General features: G+C 39.6%; 1 protein-coding gene across 3 annotated transcripts in view; it reads right to left on the reverse strand.

Annotated features, from left to right (window-relative positions):
* DAB1 (DAB adaptor protein 1) overlaps nt 1-20,250 on the reverse strand; it is a 471,110-nt gene that overhangs the window by 107,167 nt on the left and 343,693 nt on the right. For all 3 annotated transcript variants that reach the window (XM_030494712.1, XM_032920111.1, XM_030494713.1), the window contains one exon: nt 13,924-14,123. In XM_030494712.1, coding sequence (XP_030350572.1) covers nt 13,924-13,990 — 67 coding nt within the window. In that variant the 5' untranslated portion in view covers nt 13,991-14,123. The remainder of the gene's footprint in view (nt 1-13,923; nt 14,124-20,250) is intronic.

Consider the following 20,250-nt stretch of genomic DNA (forward strand, 5'->3'; position numbering starts at 1 on the left):
CTCTGAAGCCCTGCACTGATTTCCAGTCATTCAGACTATTCATTTTAAACTTATTGTTCCCTTCTGCCAGCTAAAGCTTGCTCAAAAATCCACATTTGAAATATTCAGATTTTTCTTGTTCTGATATTCTCCAAAATGAAAAGGGAGCTGCAAAAGCAAACAACGAAGGAAGAATCATAGAATACCAGGTTGGAGAGGACCTCAAGGATCATCTGGTCCAACCTTTCTTGGCAAAAGCACAGCCTAGAGAAGATGGCCCAGCATCCTGTCCAGCTGAATCTTAAAAGTGTCCAGCACTGGGGAATCCACCACTGCCCTGGGGAGATTATTCCAATGGCTGATTGTTCTCACTGTGAAACATCTTCCTCTTGAAAGAATGAAGAAAATGGTGAGATGCATATATATGCCACAGTGACCCAGGGTAATCACCAGAGCCATCACTCCCAAAATCATGTCCCACCATCCACACAAGGGTCAAGCGCTTCTCCCATCCCTGTGAATGGGAGGGATCCCCAACTCCTCTCACACAAAGCTTCTCTTCCTGAAAGGTTATCCTGCATCTCAGGAAGTTTCCTTAACGAATCATAGAATCATGGAATGGTTTGGGTTGGAAGGGACCTTAAAGCTCATCCAGTTCCAATCCTCGGCCAAAGGCAGGGATACCTTCCACTAGACCAGGCTGCTCAAATCCCTGCCCAACCTGGCCTTGAACACTGCCAGGGATCTGTATAAAGCCTTAATTAAAAACAGGTTTTCTCTATTAAAAGTTCCTCTGTTAACACACTTGCTCATTTTGCTGAAAAATATCCAGGAGTAATTAGTGAACACCTACAGTTTTTATGTCCTTATTTAATTCTCACATGAGCAAGATTTGCCAACCTTTTTACATCTACCTGAGTACTTTACTGAAGCACCACTGCCACCTTGGATTTTGTGACTATTTTCTTCTTCCAGTTCCTTTCATGTCTCTATGATGTGACCTTTTGCAAAAGCTATTTATTAGTCTGCTTTCTTAAAATCATTCAAATCCTTTCTTAAAACAAAACCACAAGAAAAACAAAACAAAAAAACCTGCTTTTTTTTTAAAGTGGTATATATTAAAAGAATTTTTCTAAGATGTAAAGAATTTCTATCTTCTGGTGCTTCCATCAATATCTGTGCATTCAGGTTTGGGTTGGGGTACCATTCAGACAAAGCAGGCAGCTCCTTCTTGACTGTCAAGCATAGAAAGCAGCACCAGACAGAGCACATTCCCTGACCACTGTCCTTCCATTCATTGAACAGGACAAAGGTCTCCGGGAAACAGCAGTATGAGCTCAGCTCATTAAAAACTGTATGAAAATGTGTATCCTGAAGGGATGTTAAATTAGGCTTACACAGGCAACTTTGAGTCTGTGCTTCCTTAGAATTTTAGTGCTTAACCTTTTAGCCCCAGCATTTCTTTAATGCAATTAAACATAGAGGTATAGATATAAAATAATGCTTTAGTTACAGTCTAGCAGCAAGAAAGAAAGAAAATAGGTGAGACAGATAAAGAATTCTGTAGGTAGCTTTCATTCTGATCTCCAGTGTCTCCCCAACATTGCCATCTTTTTGACATGCTCAGAACAGTAGAGGCTGTGTTCTTCCACAGCCAGTTTTACTCACAAGGGCTAATAACACCTTATTTTTAAAGAGACACTTCAGAATCTGTGCATTTTGTTAAAACCTGCAGTCCATGAATGTCTCTACAGTAGTATATACAGCAAACGCTAAACACACATAGGTAACCCTATCAATGTTAAACTTAAGCCATGATAAGGTACAGAGTACACCCAATTTCCGTGACACATTTAATTCACTTTATGTGACTTTGTACATCTCAGTTCAATGTACAACTCATGCGGGCAACACAAGGTATAAAGGAAAATATTAATTTGGTCAACTATTACTGATGTTTTTGCCTTCCACCCGGTTATCAGCATGCTAGTCCACATTATTGTGATGTGCAAATATTACCCTCATTACTTTGATGGCAATTTTACATTTAAAATTGAAATTAACGGCTAAGCTCAAAAGACTTACTAGGCTTAATTTCATTTCACTCCCTGAATCATCCTTTTCGCTATACAGTTAATCTAAAAGAATCAGAGGTGTAATTATAGATCACAGATTAGCTGTTCAACATTTGCTACTAGCTAAAATGGGCAGATATTAAAAGCAAGTTGACTCCAAAGAAAGCTGCTCCTCCCGTCATTTATAGAAGAGAATGCTGTGAAATGTTAATATTATAAAGTCAAGGCTGGAACTTTCTGTGCCTCTGGACACCTTTGCAGGGCTCTCCCAAAGCTGGACATGCGACCACTACTGAAACCACTGCCAGGAGGATCTCCCACCTTCCCCAGCTGCATTCACTGAGCTAAGGTAGGAGGACATAATGGTGTCCCAGGAATCCCTCACTAGAAATCATCTCCTCCACAGGTAGGACAAAGCAGGGAAGTGCAGAGGCTCACATGTTCTACACAGCCATGTAGCAGCCTCCCAAAACACCGTCCCACAATCCGGGAGTATGCGGATGACTTGAAGTGTCCTTTCGCCTTGAGCACACTCTGTATCCTAGGTCAGGACTTCACTGCAGGCATGCTCTCCATTCTGAGCCTGCATAAGAGCACCAGTGAACTTCCACGTCAGACTGGCTGACACACTGGAGAGGTCTGAGTGTCAGGCACTGAAGCAAGAAGCTGAAATTCTGAGGGGCCCACAGGTTCAGGTGACAAAAACCAGAGGAGACTGATGTTGGGAGGGACAACTAAGGGACAAACTGGATGTCTTAAATCACCTGTGGAGAAAATGGTAGAGCGTGTGTCCACTAGCAAATTCCATACCTGACCAGCCAGAGGGGAGGAACAGACTGAGCCATCTGTGTTGTTCATGTGTACATAGGTACTGTTTCTGATTATTTGGGTGCTGATAAATGCTCTGCTCTGTGTGAGGTGATGACTGTTTGCAGTGTATGTACACAAACCTATTGGGAATGCATGCTCAGCCTTGCTCCTGCCTGGATCCGGATACACCAAACCACAACAGCCTTCTATCAGGCTGGGAGAGAATGAATCCCCTGGGTCCTGTAGCCCACTAGATTCAACTACCTCTAAGGGAAGGTGCTGGAAACATGATCATGTTAACATCTTTGGTTCCATACATACTGACTTCTGTGCTGATGGAGCAACAGCTTGTTTTATTCCCTAATGCAAGCATCAGAAAGCACAGACAAAGCCCAGGGAGACCACACATTATTTGCACCTCCACTTCAAACTTGATTTACTTGGAGCAAGGAAGGGTGGTTTCACAATTCCGCAACCAAATGATAATTTGCCCTATTTCTCCTGGTTTTATCGCTGTTTTGCAGCAATGAGTAATGCTGTCTCCAGGAAATGGAAGTGAAAGCTACTCTGTTCTTGTCAGAATAATAATGGATATTGTGTTGGCAACTGCCTTCCTGTGCTGCACAACAGCATGAATAAAAGGAATTGGGAAAAGCCAACAGTACCATAGTAAATAAAGTGTGTAAACTCACCTGCTTGCAAATAAGGGATAACCTCTATTGTTTGGTGTTTCAGCAGGGCAACAAGAACAGAGTAAACACCATGTCTAAATCAGAAGTGTGTCAACTCCAGTGATCCTCACCTATAGAGGGAGGTTGTGGGGGAGAGGCACAAGCTGTTAGGGAAAGTCAAAGTAGAAATGTGTGGCTTGTAAGATGTCAGGAGTGCCTCCATACACGGGTGTACAGACAGCAGCAGACTGAAAGATGGCCTTCTCCAAATCTCAGGTTAGTTCAATGCTGGGATATTAGCTTTGGCCTCACTGTTGTTACTAGTAGAAGAAAAGATAACAAGAAGCAGTAAGGATTTTGTTCCTCACAGCTTAAATTCATGTACAGTTTCTATTCAGAGAGGCTACACAAATTCAAGCAGGGATGACTTGCCTTCTTTCATGGTTTAGGAAATGGATCATCTTTGGGAAATGCCTCACTGCGAAGTACTAACTATGAAACATGGTGCAGCCCCTACCTGCGATGAACCATTAACATGCCCAGGCAGCTAGACAGATAGAGGTTTCTGCAGCCTGAGCTCTTGGCTAGCAGGATGCAAAGCAGTTGTGGTGTGAATGATACCTGAACACTGAACGAGAAGTTATTCAAGACAGGAAAAGGTTTCAGCAGGTGGTCACTAATGATGGAAGTCTTCAGTGAATAGATGATGAGTACCAGTAACTTTAAGCACTGAATTTACAATCTTTCTGAACTTCATAAAGGACTCTGTATTTTTCTAAGCAGCAAACACTCTTAACACTATCAAGAAAAGAATGTATTTGTCAGCTAACCCCACAAAACTTAGCGGGGTCATAGGCGCATAAACCATCATCAGTCTACCATTCGGTTGCTCATGATTTTAACATCATGGGCACCAGGAAACCAGCCACAGAAACCACTACGGCAGGTGAACAATTAAAACACTTTAAGTACACAGCATGAGGTCTACCGTTGGCAGTTTTGGTATGATTATTGTACACCACCACTCTGCTCCCAAGATGCAGGTTTACCACAATTTCACAGGGTCCAGGACCCACTTACAGAAGCTGGTCTAACCCTTGGTAATGTCTTCACATTCACTACCCAGCTCTGTCAGGGCTTCCTGCACTGTCACTCTCCAGAAATACACACCTTCCTTTGTATCCAACACCTACTTCATGCAGGACTCCAGGATTCTACACACATCTTTTGGGGGATATTACTGGGAGAGCAAAGGTACCAAAAAGTCCTCTAGTTTCTCCTTCCCTGCAAAACCAAAAGCTGCTCACATTGCAAGGGACCTTGATTCTTTTTCATATTCACTATGCCTGCTCAAAATCCATAGATATACATCAAGATCTGGTCATCTGGTACTTGCATTAAAATACACATTGAAAGAATTATAAAGAAGAAAATAAATCACTTTATTTTCATATAATGTAAGTGCATATTACACACCATGATTTCACTATGAATAGTTTAAAAACCTGAAAAAGTTATTTTGCTTTTTATTCAGCCCTTTGTTTTCATACAAAAGACCCACACAAACACATTATTTGGTTAAACTAAATATATTGTCACATCTGCAAAGCCAACCAACTGTAAAAGCAGATAAATGCGTTTTTCCTGTCTTTACACTAACACTAGCTATTATATATAACAATGTTTAGTTAAAAATAGTACAAATAACATTAATTATTTCTGAGGACATGTTTATCTCTAAGAGGAATTCATTTTCAAAAGGAATGTTAAACTGTTAAACACATTCATCCACTGGGCCATTGGACAGCCCACATACATTACATAGTATATTACCTTTATTCTGGATGGCAAATGATGTCAATATTGATTCTATAGCTAAAGCAAATCATCAGCAGGGATCAGAGCCACATCTTTTCTTCAGTCCCAAGCAGCACAGTGAATATTTATCACAGGGAGACTAAGCCTATTACTTGGCCAAATTCACCATATATTCTTTGAGCTCTTACAGAGGAAGATGCCATGGCACGGGGAAGATGCCATAAGGCATGAATGAAGGGCTTACAAATTCAGCCACAGTATATTCCAAAAGGCTATCAATTTTGCAGGCAAGTTTTCCTTAACAGTAAGTGATTGGTGTTCAAGAGGTCTCTGACATTAAAGATCAAGGACACAGTTTTCAGCTAAAGTTTTTATGACTTATTTACAATGGTATTTAGCTAAACACTTCTCGGTTTGGCTGCTTGTATACCAAACCAAACCCTGCATGTTAGGGACTGTAGTGATAGGACAAGGGGTAATGGGTTCAAACTGAAACAGGGGAAGTTCAGGTTAGATATAAGGAAGAAGTTCTTTACTGTGAGGGTGGTGAGGCACTGGAACTGGTTGCCCAAGGAAGCTGTGAATGCTCCATCCCTGGCAGTGTTCAAGGCCAGGGTGTACGGAGTTCTTGGGTGACACGGTCTAGTGTGAGGTGTCCCTGCCCATGGCAGGGGGTTGGAACTAGATGAACTTAAGGTCCTTTCCAACCCTAACTATTCTATGATTCCACGTTTCCTTTAATATGTGAAGGAAAAAGTGTGGAGCAACATACAAGTTGACTCATGAAATTACTGTGATACTATTACCGAGAGAGCAAGACATACTGGTTAGAAGACAAAATAAGAAACAGAACCTTCATTTTAGATATCAAGCTCTGCTCTGCTTTGTGGTGTAATCTTCAGAAGGTAATTGAGAAATCAGCACTGGCTTTTGATGCAAAGATTTAGCCACCTTTGAAATGAATTTACATTTACCTCACATGTACACAGGTCATGAAAGCTCACTGCTTTCCATAAATTATGTAAGATTATAGAAGTTTTGAGGCATTTTCCCTACCAATATGAAAAAGTATACAGTGCAATAATGTGAACATTAATGCTGAGTGTTACCTGTTTATTTCAGGGAAAACTGCTGTGCAGTTTTATGCTTCCAAGATTGCTGGAATCAAGCTAATATCCCAGATCTATTTGTCTCTGATTTCTCTTGAGCAAAACAGTAGCATTTATCAATACAGCTGATACCTCTAATGTGTACTTTACATATTACGTATATATTCTATTATTACTCACAGAATTTCCCATAATGTCAATGGAAAAGGCAAAATGTTTCAGAAAAGTATAAATGTTCAAATGCATGTAATGCAATGCACTGGCAGAAATTTCATTCACTGATATTATTAGGCAAGCAAATATCTTTGGATGAAGAATGATATAAAAACATTATCATCAACATACTTGTCCCTGTAGAATATTTCTATGTGAGCCACATTAGGAAACTTCTACTAATCCAAAACTCTAAGAGGCATTTTAGCTACTAATCTGGATGAATTAGGTCACTCACTTTTGCTCAGTTACACTCATTACATGGCAGAATGTTCTTCCCTGAACTCTCCAACCAAAACTTTTCATTCACAAAGGTTCTAACACAAATTTTGCTGGGAGTCTTTTCAATAAATGCAAGTGAAGAAGTTGTTTCCCTTAAAATTAATCTATTTGCCTGTTTGGAAGTTCTACCTCCTTACTAGCCCCAGCCCTACACTTTATCCATACCTCAACTGGATATAGTTTAATAGTGTAGGTTGATGAAGTCAGCAAAGGCTGAACTGGATGCATAAGTGATCCTCACCTGCCATTACCCAACACATTTCCTAGCGTACAGCCAGCCTTGGAGCACAGTAACACCCACCTGTATTTAATGACTGTTACATGAGTCAAATCCTCTGTGGAACATGCATTGCATTAAGCTCCTAATTACTAGTTTCAACTGAAATGCTTTGATGACTGTTAAAATATTGAGAAATTATAACATAACAGAAGCTCTCAGGAAATGTTGTTATTAAGATCCAACAGATTATTGATTCCTCTACTGAGGAAGAGCAAAGGAACAAGAGCTCCAACCTTAACTTAGGCAGACCTGTCTCTCAATTAAAAACAACAGTGAATGTTTTAACTGCAACAAGAGACAACATCCATCACCCCCAAAGAATCCTTCAATTAACACAACCATGGAACCCCCCCTTGGTTGAATGTGCTATTTAAAGCAGAATTCATCAGCTCTCTAATTTATGATAGGTTATTGGATAACTCGTGTTAATTATAGCTACACAATGTCAAAATTAATGATTTTCCCACCCTCTTTCAACTTGCGAATGAATTCATAACTTATATCAGGACTCAAAAGATGTGCAATTAATATTGTCAGTAACCACTTCACAAAAGAGATTTGTTAAAGGCAGGCGTGTGGACACAATTAGTGTATCAATTAATGTTGCTGTTACTCGATCTATAAATTATTGAAAAGCTCATAACTACTACAAGGAAACAAAGCAAATCCACTCCCTGACAATGAAATAAGCTCCTGACTGTGTCCCTCATTCATTACTCTTTAGATCATATTTGAATTTTGCTGGATTCCATGAGTCTTAGCTATGTAATCAGGAAAATAAATGAACCTCTACCAATCTGAGATGTTGAAATGCCTCATTACAGTGATGATGCTTTAACTGTCATTAGCTGATCATAATGTTAAAAAAGGTTAAATAATAATAATAATGACAAAACCAAAAAATCCACTGTCATTGCTGATAGCACTTACTAATTTCAACAGAAATTCCCAACTGGAAATGAACCTGTAAAAACTGTATCAAGATTTCTATGTATCAGCAGAATTGTAACTTTCACATCAAGCAGAAACCTCTGGGCCACTCTCAGATTTAGCAATGATTAGTCCAAAGATCAGATTCAAATGAGGTCTAAGAAACCCAAACCAAGACTCGGGTAGCATTAGGCACCTCTGATGAAAACTGAAAATGACACAAGAGAAGCTTGTTTAAAGGCTACTTATCCCCAAAGGCTTTTAAACTAACTAGGTACCTCCTGTTTGATCTTAGTATGAGTAGAGTTTTGCTTCTGGGGATGCAAAGGTTTTCCTTTAGACAGTTAGACAGACTCCAGCCTCTCATTAGAGTTTAAAAGACCCAGGAAACGGATGTGACTCTGCCAGAAGCCCGATCCGATATACGTGAATGGTCCCTGGAGCCACTGCACTCCTTTCAATTAGTAGTCAAGACAGTTAAAATGGGTCACTTAAGCTTTTGGCCGTTCTTATCCCGAGAGGATCAAACTTAATCTTCTACCACCAAGAAAGCATTACCATGCTCTGCTGGTGCAAGCAGTGCAATTCCTTACCTGGCATTAAACAGCCCCCTGAGCAGAGTCCGCTCTCACTTCCCCTCCACAAGCACAGCTTCAGAACTTGTATGCTCATTTAGTCAAACCAAAGTGCCCAACACAACAGCTCAGGTAGAGACACAGCACATCACACCCTCTCTAAATTTCACTCTCCTACCAGCTAGATACAGCAATCCTGGGCTTGGCAGCCTGCCTACTGTGATATCTGTTTCCAGGCACTGCAGTGGAAAACTATTAAGAAAGGGAATTTCACCTCTGAGGATCCTTAGCATCAAAGATTGTTTATGCTGACTGTCCACATGCCTGAGCTTCTCTTTGTATCTCGCTTCCATTTTTAAAAGTCCCCGTCATTGGGAAAATTGACTCAAAAGTCTGACTATAGGGGGTATAATGAGAGATGATTTAGCAAAAAATCTGAAAGCTTCAAATAGAATAATTACAGAATTTACGTGCAGGAGGAAGAAACCAAATCCTTAGAAAAGTCTCCTCGCTGCCCCAAGAAGATGCAGATTTGCATTCAAGTTTGGTACCTGCTTCTTTACTGACCTCCCATTTCAGGTTACTTGTTTAAGTTAATTTTGCAGGAATGGATTTTCCAAGGCAGTTATGGGTGTGGATCCAACATCAAAGCAACACATTTACCACCAAAGAGGTTTCTAAATCAATTTTAATTCCAATAAGCTCAAGTAAATGTTTTCAATTTGATTCAATAATCCATAGGAACCTATAAAATGGCTTTTCCCCCATGTACTATACGGCAAACATGGGATATGCTTCCAACAACTCTGGCTAATAAAAAATTTTAATTTCCCATCCTGAATGGTATACACACATATTTTTTTATTCACCACTCAATGAACCAGATGACATAAACAAATGAAATAAAATCAGCCTTTAAGAGCATTATTTGAATCATTAATTCTCTACATGCTTCTTAAAGAATACATGATTTTTGGCAAACTCACCAAAAAAATCACCTAAAAATGTCCTAGAATAGAGCTTTCTGAATCTCCTGAGATTTTTGCATCATTTCCTTTTAGAGAGCAACATGAAACCTCTTCAGGGTGTCTTTTAAAGTTTCAGCAAGTTTTCAAATAAGGTAATTACAAGACTGTTTCTAGTAGATACCCGCCAAGAGTGGCATAAAGATTAGGGCTGGAGCTGGACGGGAGAAATATAATCTCCTCTAACAGCATCAAGTGCACAGTAAGCTCATAAAATGGAATAAATTGTAGAAAAGAGGGCTGTGGAGGTCAAGGTGAAACATGGGTCCTCAACTGCTAAGTATCTTCACAGAACATGAAGCAATAAGTGACAATCTGGAGAGGAAGGGAGGTGCTCATCTCATCTTTGTTTTTAAGTCGGTTAAAACTCCTACCCTCTCCTGGGAGCACGACCATCTAGTATTTGTAGAGCCCATCAAATTGTGGATCCATAAGATCAATACTCACTGAATTAAAGGCAAAATTAGTACTTGATTTTTTTAACAGCCTATTTTTAAGATTATCCAGGGTGATAATGTTAACACACAAAATTGCAATTTGATATTATCATGGTAATATTGAACTCGCCTATAGTACATTAGAGATTTGCAGCTGCAATTCTATTTAAATTGCAGATTGTGAGAGGATTTTGTAAGTTCTTGTCCTAACCACAGTAATAATCCTTTAGTGTTGGAACAGAATACTGTCTTGCAAACCAACTTGGATGACAACAGAGAGAGACTGAAGAGCTGATGATAATCAGAAAGCTTATGGAAGTAAAAACACCATGCCTAATGAGGAATATTTTAATAATCTCCTGTAAGAGAAGTGTTTTGTATATGACTACAGAAAGAGGTAAGTGTTCCCAACACATAAAAGAAATACTCAGTAAAAGCTGTAACTCTGCAGGAGCATTAATGTCATTTGTCTCTGCTGCAGCAGATATCAAACTATTTCCCTGTAACCCCAAATTCCATAATCGATGCAACAGAGCCTAAAAGTAGCTATAAGAAACCATAAAAGAACTTTAAACACACATCCTAACTTTAGGAATTAAGCTTTGTATTATTTCAACACTTCAAATAAGAAACACTACTTTACTACATCCTTCTACAGAAAGAGAGTGCACTAAAGATTCAGCTGACGCTATATGGAAGACTTAGGCTGAGATCATGAAAGAATGCTTTCCTCCATGCTCTAACTCCACACTTAATCCTCATTCCCTTTCAGCCACCCCAGATCTTCAGCATGGGATGTATCTGTGGGACAGACATTCCATTAGAAAGTTATTCTCAAACTTAATGCTCTTTCTCAGCACAGTGTTGGGATCTGCAGATGGCAGGAGAATCATGGAATCCTAGAACGGTTTGGGTTGGAAGGGACCTTAGAGACCATCCCATTCCCCCCCCCTGCTGTGGCCAGGGACAGCTTCTACTAGACCAGGTTGCTCCAAGCCCTGTTCAACCTGGCCGTGAACACTGCCAGGGATGGGGCAGCCACAGCTTCTCTGGGCAACCTGTGCCAGCGCCTCACCACCCTCATAGTACAAAGTTTTTTCCTAATATCCAATCTTAATCTTCCCTCTGTCAAGTTAAAGCCATTCCCTGCTGTCCCGTCCCTACAGGCCCTTGTCTGAAGCCCCTCTCCAGGTTTCCTGGAGCCCCTTTAGGCACTGGAGCTGCTCTAAGGTCTCCCCTTCAGGAGCCTTCCCTTCTCCAGGCTGCCCCAGCCCAGCTCTCTCAGCCTGGCTCCAGAGCAGAGCTGCTCCAGCCCTCGCAGTATCTTCATGGCCTTCTCTGGACTTGCTTCAACAGTTCCACGTCCCTCTTGTGTTGAGGGCCCCAGAACTAGCAGAATGGTAGATAATACAGCAGAAGAGGCTCCTCTCTGCTCTGAGTAGAAATGGTTGCATGGCTTTTGCAGAAGCACAACAAAACCTGATTCACTAGAAATATACTACAGCTGAACTTCCTGTTTATAAAGCAAAGACTAATTTCTTGGGAATACTCGGATCCATTGCATAATCAAATTCATTGATTAATAACATTAGAAACCTCATGGTAGTGCTTGTTTCCTGTCACTGCTCGCAGTTAATGAACTTGGGCAAAAAAGGAAGAAAAAGAATTCCCTGTTTTTCACATGTCCATCACTCACACTACACAGAGGAGGGCTCATTTGTGGAAATACAGGCAAATACATACAATCAATGACAAGTAAATGAGCACACCAAGTTCCTTTTGACTTCCATTATGTGGGATTTGAATAGCAAACACTGTCTGAATTGTATACCTTGCCTGTATAAAGTATTCACGGTACCACAAGGCCTTCAGATGGCTGGATCCAATAAGATGCACGCAGAATTGCACATATAGTGCAGAACAAGATTAATTCTGAAGATGTGCTACTGCTTTACACTTGTCCCTTCCAGTTCTTCAGATACTTGTACATGCTGCAGGGAGCAATGATCACTGCCATAGAATATATTTTATACTCCTTCTCAGCAGTAAAGGTAATTCTCAGAATTTCCATTTGGGGGATAGAATCAGATTTTGTGCAGACAAGCATTCAGTTATTATGATTTATGAAAATGCTTTTACAAGTTGGATGCTGAATATTTTATTAACATAAACACCGAGTTCCTAAAACAGTTGTTTGCTGTCTTCAGAAGTTTCACCCTCCAGCAGAAGAAATAACATAGGAGACACACATCAAAACGATGTTATCTGTATAGCAAAGAACTGACATTTTCCAATTTCCTGCCTGCCCCTAAATACTGAATGATCATACAACCAAACCATCTTTACCTTCTTACTTGCCTTCAACATCTCTCAGATCACATTCTCATTTACATCAAAGTGCCCCTATTTGTGCCCTTCCAAACTACAGCTGTTTTATCTTAAATGAATCATTTGTTGCTTGAGAGTCTAGGCCTAGAGTAGTCATGATTCTAAACCATCTTCCCAAACAAACACTTCAATTTCTTGCATTGATGTGTCTCTTTTTAAAAACTCCAATATATAAATTTCTGATACAGCTGCTATAGTCAACACAAGACTCTTGATTGCTCTTTGGTAGGATCACTGCAGTAAAAGGTACAGCTGCCCAGAAGTGGAACAAGTTATCCAAGATGAGTAAAATTTGCAACACACACATGTATTAGCAAAAATGAGAACTGTTTTTTGTCTTAAAAAACGTAACAAATCCACAGAAGTAAATGGCTAAATTATTCACCCACAAAAAGAAACAGTATGACAAACTGAAAAGCTGAAAGTTCACATCTTGACACCTCGAGTATTAAAACTATTAAGTATGACTTTCTGTTTTACTTCTTTATTTTGAGCAGTTCATATTTAATTTGTTTTCAACCTCAATTTCATTATCAGGATAGGTTAAAAGCAAAAATCAAAGAGGGCTACACAGAACAACACGAATTACAACTAGAATTCAAGGTCTTTACCCCCAGGTTCATCAGTAATTAAAACCATAAGCAACAAAGACGTGAATAAAAATCTCAGGACAAAAATCCCTACTAAAATCTCTCAGTACTCCTATTCATAAGCACCAAATTCATATCATCTCATTTTTCATGCTTATCAGTCCAAAGAACTGCCCTACAATCTGACACAAAACTGTGAATAGACATATGAATGCATCCAACCACGCATTTATTCACAGCTTCTCCTTTGGTTTTACTCCCCATTTATATTTCCTTTACCAGATTACCATTAATCTCTCTATAGATTGCTACTGAGTTCTCTGCAACTTCACAAAGTGTCAGTAAGATTCAACCTCCAGTAACACAAAGCGCATTTAAGCTCTGGTTAGTCCAAAACAAAGTAGAAACAAACCAACAGAGAAAAAAAAAAGTTCTCTTTTGCGAAAAGTAATTTTTTTAATTGTATTTTCCATTTGTGAAAGAACTGTAATATACATAAAAAGTAAAAAATTAATGAACTGTAATAAGTTCTTTCTTACATTTTAAATGTATTTCAATACGATGTATTTTTAACGTCAGAGAATCAAATCCTATGTTCCAATACTAGACTTCCACTGGGCTTAACAAAGCTCGCTTTCACTGAGCGCATAGATAACAGAAGAATCACAGATGCAAAAAAGGTGGCTGATATAGGAGTTTAAAGTACAAAATAAATACAAATAAAGAGAAATGAGTCACTACCTTTCTTTTTGGAGTCTTTCTTTGTGCTGGTTTTAACAGCCACTTGAAGTTCTGTCTCAGTTGACATCCTATATCCTTAGTCCTCTTCACACAGATCCAGGATCTCGGTCAGGCTCATTTAGAACGTCTCTCCAAGAGAATAATTTAGCCTTTCAGATACTATAACCCAAACAGTTCATCTCATTCACTCCTTTCAAGTGCTGTTAAAGAAGGAAACACAAAGTAACAATCATTTTCTGAGATTAAAACATAACAAAAACCAAAGCAAACCGTTGCAATATTACTGAGGAAAAACCTATGAAGTTTTCCGACTACAGAGTCAACTGCCAGTAATTTTAGATGCTTAAACACAGTCATCTTGTCCTGTTTGAGATGTTTCAGTATATCTGAGATGCCTTCGCAGTCTAGAAACATAACAAAGCACACAGAAGACCTGTATTTCTGGACCAGCAGCTGGAGGACAAAGACTACGATCCAGGAAGTAGCTGGAAATATCACCAAAAGCAAAAAACTCCGCAAGGACTCAATTCTTAAATGCAACGATTCCCAGGAAAAAACATATTGCCAGATAACAAGTTCAAATTTTTACTCCTCAAATGCTCTTCTAATGCTTTCGCTGTCCTACTTGAACAAAGACAAATGAAAAATGTATTCATTACTCATACTGAGAACATCACACTTTGCCACTCCTCTTGCTTATCATAATGATTTCAGTATAAAAGAATCTGCCTCCATGTAAACAAAGCTGTAATTCTTAATAGCCATCTAGTAATTTTTCTTGGAAAGGACTCTGAAAATACAGTTAATTATGTCTACAAAACACAAATGGGATAAGGGTCAAAAAACATTTAGGGAGCAAGCTACAGCTTTACATAAGGTGTTTTTGTTGGGAGATAGATAATGCACTGGCTGTGAACCCACAGCAGTCACTGCAGAAACATGCTGGAGCAAAGTGAGGGAAGCAGGCTGTAAGGCTGCAAATAGGACTGGGGATATATGGACTGTGGAGGCACAAAATACACAAAGAATAACAATCAAACAAAGAATAAACCATGACTGCCATTCTTACTGCTGGTCCTTCTTGCTTTGAAGGATGAGCCACCTACTTCAGCCAGTCTGTTGAGGGCAGAGGACCACACTGTCCCAAAGCCATTTGTCATGATGTTCCCTCACTAAATGCATCTTCTTATTGCCCTTTCTTTTTGTGAAAAAGTTCTCATTATTAGCACCATTACAGTGAAGTCCATCTGGCCTGTCTGAACAGCTGCCCAGTTATTAAATAACTACTTAATACAGATACTAACCCAGCATATCAGCTGGTTAGCTGGCAAGAGATTAACTACAGTTATAGTTATTTACTAATGTCCCTTCTTTGTCATTTAAGAAAGTAATACACTGCAAACGTTGAAATAATTCTGACAGTTTAAATCACTTTTCACAGCAAGGGCTGTGAAGCCACTACTACTTTCCAATCCAGGCTCTTATAGCATTTTAAAATGCTTCAGTAACATTACACTGCCATGTACCGTCTGAAGTGATTTAATATTGCTGAAGTGTGTCAGGGGCTTTCTTTAATAAGCTCTTCCAATTTGTATGTGTATTATAGAATATTCAAAGATAGCTTTTCAAAATCTGCTGAACTGAATTTGAAATACCAAATTCCCTGTTCCTCCTATACACAATCTGAATAAGTGCCATAAAGGCAAAAAGGGGGGAAATAAAGCAACTTACAAACTGAAGTTGCAGTGCTTGCCACATACACCTTTTTGGAACACCTGAATGAACTAAAAGCATTTTTATTAACATTATTAGTTAAGAAAACATTAGAAAAAAGGAGAAAGCAAATGAAGGTTGATCAAAGAGAGAAACTAAATAAGGTAACAGCCCCAGAATGGACAAGCTTTCAGGATCTGAAGTGCGCTTAGACAGAGAGATGTCTCTCCCCCAAGCACAGTCAGGGTGGGACATGATATGCAGTGACCATTGCCTAGGAAAGGATCCATACACCCACTGTGCTGTGAGGGAACCACCTCACCCCACTGTTGATGGAGCTGCTCTTCACTTACGCTTGAAATCCCCCCAGCAAGCAAGAGGAAAGCGCCACAGAGAACAGATGTCCCTCACAACCCCCATTCCCTTACCCTCCCCCTGCACACAATCCAATTTAATAATATTTAGTTTTACAGCACAGTAGGGATGCATCAGTCTTTACAGCTCAGTGGCACCTACATAAAGCATCTCTCAAGTCACAGCTGGATTGACAGTGTATCCTTCTAGAATTTGGATTTATATTAACCTAAAGCTTAACTGCAGAACTTTACAATAAGCACTAACATTAACCACTTAACAAAAGGGAAATATTTATAATAGGTCCATTTTTAAAACAAAACAAAAAAACACAAAATACCCCCAGGGTCAAGAGTTAAACAAGTTTTAATGTCTTACAACTGTAGGTACAAAGCATCAAGAATGTAATCTCCTATTGACAGCTACTTTCAACAGGGTAGCTGAAACAGTAGCAGCACGGCACTGAGTATTTTAAAATAACAACATATGACCACTATCTCACTTGAAACTCTCCAGAAAAGCTATAGCCCCTCGAGGCTATCCCACTGAGTAATATTTATTAAATAAACGCATGTCTGGTTTTGGACAGGTTCACATATTGATTTACTTTAAAACTTAATCAGGTCATGCTTCCGAAGGCTCACAGACCCTTGAATAAAGTAATAGATATCTTTGTAAATGAGCACATAAACATCTGTAAGGTGCAAGCTATAGTTCAAACTGAATCTACTACAGGGACAATTCCTCCAAAAGCACAGGTCTTTATGCAAGCTACATTAGTAAACTTTCCTATGCTGTCCATATTTCAGCCGTTTATTACCCAGATGAGGATAGCAGTCAATCTGCTCGTCACCGCAACAGCTTTTATTGTCTCCTCCAATCTAGGTCACCGTTGTTAACTACTACCGTCTTCCAACTGTGGGAAGTACTGCAGCATGTGTTTTATCAATGAGATGCTATTTTCTTTGATCAGTTCTGCCACGTTTCTCTCCCAGCTCTAAAGGCAGAATTTTGCTAGCTGCATTTAAAAAAAAAATCCATCATCTTACACATATCCTTTTTAAAGAGCTTCTTGTGTGCCTTATTACTGTTCCAGCCACAACGCTATGTGCATGCCTCAGCTTTTCCTAAAGAGGATTCAGAGCTCTTCATTTTAACAAAATACTGACATTTTCTGCCCCCTTATTAAGTGACTACAGCAGGAACACACAATCAGCGCATTTGGGAATTAACCAGCTTTTAATTCCAAGAGAAGCCTTAAGCCTGCATTCTGCATTACTCCGATGCTGCCATAAAACCTAAAGCCTTAGTGAAGAAATATTTCTGTAAATTCACTTTGCAGTTAGGATTAACACCAGGTTGGACCTTTTATGTGCAGGGAAATGACTCACACGTTCCACCCACCTCCCCCCCCTGCATCTCTAAAACAACAATTTCTGTCAAATCATTTGTCTTTTCAAGCACGCTTGAGCAAGCTCATGAAGGGGTTATTAGGCGACTTCCCCTGGCCCGAGTTATGAAGGAGGTCAGACCCAATTGTAATACTTCCCCTCTGGGTTTAAAATACATGAATTTATTAATTTTCTTCAGGGCTTCAAAACTTAAGAAGTTCCCTCCCCTGAAAGCAATTTCCATCTGCTTATATAAAGGAAAAGCAGTCTTAGAAAGGATTTGTAACTAAGCCCTGGCATTCCCTAGGAATTTAAGTTCTCCATAGCCCCAAAGTGGGATTTGACAAGAGGATGGTACCTCTCAAATGCTGGTTTGACAAAACAAAATCTCTGCTGCCATCCTTAGCCCTTGCTTTTATACCTCTGCAGTCTTGCAATTAATTTCCTTTCCTCCAAAGCACCCAACATAACCATCTGTAAGGGAACATTGACGCCCATGATTTTGCAAGTGTTAAAACCCAAACATATTAAAAGGGCAAAATGTGACAAAACTCTTTTAAAAGGGCTGTGATCCTGGAGAATGGAAAATGGTTCAAGTATGAAGGACTGCTAGCCAGGGAGAAAAATGTTACTCATCAACTTCTCAGCTAACCCAGAGAACTTTGATGGGACCGCACAAAGACAGACAGTGGAAAAACCCTTCAGTGCCACCAGTGCCCTTATACCCTTCAGAGACAGGAGGCCATGAAACCCTTTGGAACTGCTCACACTATTTTGTACTCATCAGCTCATTTTCCTAAGGGTCAGGTCTTGTGCACATCCTACTTGGTATCAGAGTATTCATCTTTTACACAAGGAACTACACTAATTCCAAACTGAAACCCAAGGGACTGCTCCAAAACCCACTTAAATATTTCAGTTAATAAAGCCTGTAAGTAAGAACCAGAAAACAAGGAAAAGGAAGTAAAAAAGAGCACTTCAGATATTGACACAAAGGAGAAAATGAGGCGGAAAAGAAAAGCAAAAAGGGGAGGCTGTCTCTGTATATACTTCATTAAAGCAAATTCTGTAACAACGTGGTTAGCAGCAAAATCTAAGCCAACTCAGGCATTAAAACCCTGTCTGGCCTGCAAAAGAAAATAACCTCTGTTAAGGCTGTTGCATGTGCCCAATCCCTCTTCTCTAGTTTTGTCATTTGCCCACAGAACAGCATAATACGCTATATTTAGTGACAAAGTCAAGAGAATCTCTCTTAGAGCATCACATCTCAATCACTGCTTTTTCCTACAATTTCTTTACTGGTATCCCTGTAGCCTGTAATGGTGAAAGGAAGCTTACTGTTCATGCACACAAACTGAGATCCTACACGACAATTCATTCCCTCAGCAGACAAGTGGAAAGCCAAGTGGCCTGTAAAACTCTTGGAATTCCCCCCTGCAAATGGCAAACAGTCCTCTCAGACTGGACACCCTACCTCTACCACCTCCCTAAGCTACACAGTTTACAAAGACTTGCAACTGCCTCCATATTCCGTACCCAGTTTTGTTTGCTCTAAAATGAACAAGTGCTCCCTTCCACCTCTGATTTTCTATATATTAAGATAAAGGGAGGAGATTTATGTGCTTTATTATGCTGTTTGTACTATGTCTGTAATGAGATACCAGAAAGATACTTCCCAATTAACTCTTTTTAATTCTTCTTACACCAGAAAACTGCTTTGCACTCAAACCATAACATTTAATTTCTTTTTGTGTATAGTATTTATAAAATAGTCCCCTTATTTCCTGAAAACAAGCAGCTCTTTTAAAAAAAACCCCTACATGTAACTAAGGCAAACAACACATTTTATTAAATTTATTATGGCTTACAATATGCTTCATTATTCTATCTCTAGGGCATGTTTCAGGCATTCTACTCAGTTCCTCGCATGGTGTAAATAGCATCATTGAAGCTGATTTACCACTAGAAGAGCATCTTGGCAAAAAATTGACCTATAAAATATTTCCAAAGTAAGATGTTTATTAGTATTACAATGACAGCAGGAATAATTACTAAAATTCCTCCTGGACATCACTCCATATAGTGGCGAATACCACACTCCACCTCACCAATTATTCACCAGAATTTCCTACTCATAGAAAATGCTGACTGGATTAAAAAGACGCTTTTCACAGGAATGAATTTATTTCATGGATATTTTTAATGGAGAATTACTAACATTTCATATTAATATTACAGTTTCTATTTTACATTATAGAGGACAGCATTCTGGGAACAAAGGCAAAACGGAAGACATCGACCTTGCTTTAACAGAATTCTTGAAATATTCACAAGTACGGCAGTTTGCATTCAGGAAAAATTAGATGATCATAGAAACACAGAATGGTTTGGATTGGAAGGGACCTTAAAGTTCGTCCAGTTCCAACCCCCTGCCACGGGCAGGGTCACCTTCCGCTAGAGCAGGTTGCTCCAAGCCCCTGTGTCCAACCTGGCCTTGAACACTGCCAAGGATGGGGCAGCCACAGCTTCTCTGGGCACCCTGTGCCAGCGCCTCAGCACCCTCACAGCCAAGAACTGCTTCCAAATGTCTAATCTAAATCTCTCCTCTTTCATCTTAAAGCCATTCCCCCTTGTCCTGTCACTACATGCCCTTGTATAAAGAAGGGTACAAAAAATGATGTCAGTTCATAATTTCTCTGAGGAAGGGTATTCAAATTCTTTTAAGAAGAACTGCTAGATTTGAGCCAGTCACTAAAGATCCATGCTTTCCTTCAATGTTTTTAACCTGAAATTCATCTCCTTCAAAGAATTTATATTATCTCAGCATAAAAAAATAAAAATTAAAAAAACCCCAACAAACCCCACCCCC

This window comes from Strigops habroptila, chromosome 8 (genome assembly GCF_004027225.2).
Source record: "Strigops habroptila isolate Jane chromosome 8, bStrHab1.2.pri, whole genome shotgun sequence".
Taxonomy (NCBI): Eukaryota; Metazoa; Chordata; class Aves; order Psittaciformes; family Psittacidae; genus Strigops; species Strigops habroptila.